Source organism: Belonocnema kinseyi, chromosome 10 (assembly GCF_010883055.1).
Source record: "Belonocnema kinseyi isolate 2016_QV_RU_SX_M_011 chromosome 10, B_treatae_v1, whole genome shotgun sequence".
NCBI classification, from domain to species: Eukaryota; Metazoa; Arthropoda; class Insecta; order Hymenoptera; family Cynipidae; genus Belonocnema; species Belonocnema kinseyi.
This window is the reverse complement of record NC_046666.1, coordinates 37754039-37757711: the sequence shown is the minus strand read 5'-3', so window position 1 is coordinate 37757711 and position 3673 is coordinate 37754039. Positions and strand designations below refer to the sequence as shown.

The following is a 3673-nucleotide window of genomic DNA, read 5'->3' as shown; positions in this document are numbered from 1 at the left end:
TGCTCACTTTTGGCATTTTTTCCCACTTATTTTGTCACTTTTCCAAAAAATAATGGAAATATTTTTGACGCTTGACACTTTACGTTGAAACTTGGGCGATTTTGAGTCAACCCACTTTAGTCCCCGAAATTAATGGAGCGCCATCTGCTGGCAAGTTTGGCTGTTAAGTCGGGCTCTAGACGGGGCCAAATTTAACAACCACAAAATTGTGTGCCCGATCTGGCCCAAATCGGAAATAAGGCAAACATTTGGCAATGTCTGCACGGGAATTAATGGAAATGATTCGATAAAAAAAAGAAAAACACTATTAGAAAAATCCACTGTTTCATTTTAACAATAATTATATAAATAAACCGTTTTCTTGATACATTTTACAGAGTTTTTAACGGCTCTACATGACAAAAGACACATAACAGTCAAAACAATTAGAACAAAGTTACTACTAGCGCCGCCGCATGGCCGTTTTCAACACATGAGCTATTTTCAACTTTCGGTGACAGGAGGCTGCTAAACATCTGTCCATTTTTCTTATTTAACCTCCTGTGTATGTGGTTAACGAACAAACGCGTATTTATTAATTTTTAGAAAATATTGAATTTTCATAAGTCAGAAGTTATAAAAATTACAAGAATTCCAAATTTATTCAAGTTGAAGTTGCAAATTCGCAAGTCCCGAGTAATGTCAAAGAAGGAGGGCTGTGTTCATGGGCTTTTTGAGACATGTCGTTTAGGCGTAATTTCTCCGAAAGTATTGTAAAAAAATATGACTTATGTGATATGTCTAAATTAGGAAAATAGCGAACTATGTCTATGTGTTATCAAAAGTGAAATAATATTTATTATATAAAAAATATGGTTTCTCGCCAATTTCTCGGCTTGTAATGATTATTTCGAAAATTGTATAACACATAAACGAAGACAAAGTATTTCTGAAAAGATTAACATGTATGAAAGAATTACTGCTTTTAAATAAATACTAAAAAACATGCATAAACGAAAAGGAGTTTTGGGTTAAATTTAAGGCAAGTAACTTCCGACCCTAGCGGCCAAGTTTTAGAGAGAGCGTTAGGCACGCCCACGCTGTTGTACTCAATCCAATGCATACCCTTTACCTCACCCCGGAAAGTTGAATGACCCGTAAGGTCGCTATACCTACGCAAACTGGAATTCACATCTGGCACCATTCTCAAGAAAACCTTCTTGGATTCCTTTCTGAATTTTCTCTTTAGCCACCAATGAAATGAACGAAATTTTAAAGGTACCAAAAAATATGCTAAAATTACTACTCTGACATTCAACGGATTTGGGTGTTTCTTGAAATTCTGATTCGAATGCTATATACTTTTAGGAGTCATTTTTGAATGAAAAATTGAATGTAATAATTCTTCAAAATTAGGATAACTTTGACCACGTCTATTTTTTATATCTATTATCAATTACTAAAATTTGAAGAATATTTCGGTTATCTTATTTATTTACCAATCTCAGCATAACACATAATTTATAATTGTGAACAATGCTTTCATATAAAATAGTCGTAAGAAGTTGAAATAAAGTATGAAATTTTGAAAATGCTCTATATGAATTATCGTCTAATCGAAGCATATCATGGAGGTAGTTTCGAAATATACTGAAATATTGCTTTAGAAATTACAACACTTTCAAAAAATAATATTTGCCTTTCATAAATTTCTTTGAGAATTGTTTAATTCAATCGATGAAATACACACGTCGTCTGAAACAACCTTGTAAAACAACATATTTCTCCGGGAAGGGATTCTGTAACTAAGGGATTACAGTGAGTTGTAAATTTTATAGGTTGCTACAGTGTCAATAAATTTGGACTTGGCTAAAATTGAGATAGAAAATAGTATCGTGCAGATGTTCTTCGATGTAGCATGTGGAGATAAATAATAATAAATATACCCTCAAGAAGATAGGCTGTTACCTGCTTTTATAATTTCCAATATATCCAGGGAGCCTCACAGGCCCGTAGCCAGACTAATATGTCAGAGGGGGCAAACATAGTCTTATGAGGGGCAACGTTTTTTCTCGCTGTATAATATTATTAAGAGCAACTAATTTTCAAAAAACGTTGGAGGAAAAAGAATTGATCAAGATGCAACTATTATAAAACGAACATGAATGAATATATTCCAGAGCTTTCTGTCAATACAAACTTACTCAAACTGCGATCAGGTTTGATTTTTCGTTTCGTAGATTCACAATTTTCATGAAAAATAGAAAACAATTTTTGGCTTTCCGAATATGTCGTTTCGAACGCATCGTCGCAGCGGAAGTCTGCAATGCATTCATGTACACTTTTAATAATCGAAAGAGCGTTAGCTAAACCATTTTCTTTTGATTGCCAAATTTTGTCGACTGGCTCGATACATTTCAAAATTTTCAGGACAGCACAAAGCATAAAAGTGAATTTCTGACTTTTCATAATGCTTAAAAACGACGATACAATTTGAGTCAAAGATTAAAATGCATTTTTTCACCATTCTAGTCCGGGGGGGGGCAAACAGTGAAATTGGGGGACATTGCCCCTAGCCCGCCCCCCCCATGGTTACGGGCCTGGAGCCTCATCACAGTCTGCACATTGTAGAGAGTGCAATGGACAATGTAAGGTTGCAGTTTCCGAGTAAAATTAAATATTTCGTCAGGTCAGTGCTGCTGAATATTTGAAATCATAATTTCAATAGCCAGTTTGCTCCTTCTCGTCCGTGGAGAACGGTCACGGTATTTCGAATTTCGATGTGTATGACGTGAATTTTTCTTTCTCATAATGCCTCATCGACGCGGAAAGAAGGGTCGTTTGAATTTATCTGCCCCTCGTCGAAAGCTAAAGGGAGCAAGAAGTAATCTTGCAATTTGGCGTGAAAATCAACGGTAAGTTGTATTACGTTTCACTATATTCAAAAATTTATTTATTTATTTTATTCATGATTTCGATTAGGTTTTCTTAAAATGGAATTATTTGTTAGTAAGGTATGCTTTCTCATTTTTCTTACCATTTTTATAGTTTTGAGATGTGACGCAGGCTTATCGCCCGAAATATGTTCAAATCCACCCAAAAATTACAACTTTTGATTTTTGAAAAAGTAGAATACTATTTAGATGTCCCTGAAGCCCAATAATATATTTGCCACCAGGGAAAAAGACGTTTCTGCAAAAGTAGAATTCGAATAAATATAAATTTTCAAACAAAAAAGAAACAATTTCTTAACAATATAGTTAAATTTTAGGCAAGTAATTCCGTTTTATTCATGAAAAAAACCCGTGCAGAAATTGCCAAATGTTTGCCTTATTTCCGATTTGGGCCAGATCGGGCACACAATTTTGTGGTTGTTAAATTTGGCCCCGTCTAGAACCCGACTTAACAGCCAAACTTGACAGTAGATGGCGCTCCATTAATTTCGGGGACTAAAGTGGGTTGACTTCAAATCGCCCAAGTTTCAACGTAAAGTGTCAAGCGTCAAAAATATTTCCATTATTATTTGGAAAAGCGACAAAATAAGTGGAAAAATGCTAAAAGTGAGCACAAGACGAATGCGTAGGTATAGTACACTTCAAAATATTCCTGAATTACGTGTTGAAGACTATAATAAGTAAATTTATTAAGAATGTTAAGATGAAACCTAACCTCGAAATGAGGTTATTTATTTATA

At 34.5% G+C, this 3673-nt stretch overlaps 2 protein-coding genes across 2 annotated transcripts in view; both read left to right on the top strand.

The window, feature by feature from the left end:
• Nucleotides 1-3673, top strand: part of LOC117181350 — a 79679-nt gene that overhangs the window by 22879 nt on the left and 53127 nt on the right. The gene's annotated exons all lie outside the window — the stretch shown is intronic.
• LOC117181352 overlaps nt 2686-3673 on the top strand; it is a 28912-nt gene continuing 27924 nt past the window's right edge. Inside the window, exon 1 of the mRNA XM_033373929.1 lies at nt 2686-2894. Within this exon, the coding sequence (XP_033229820.1) occupies nt 2791-2894 (104 nt within the window). The 5' untranslated portion in view covers nt 2686-2790. The remainder of the gene's footprint in view (nt 2895-3673) is intronic.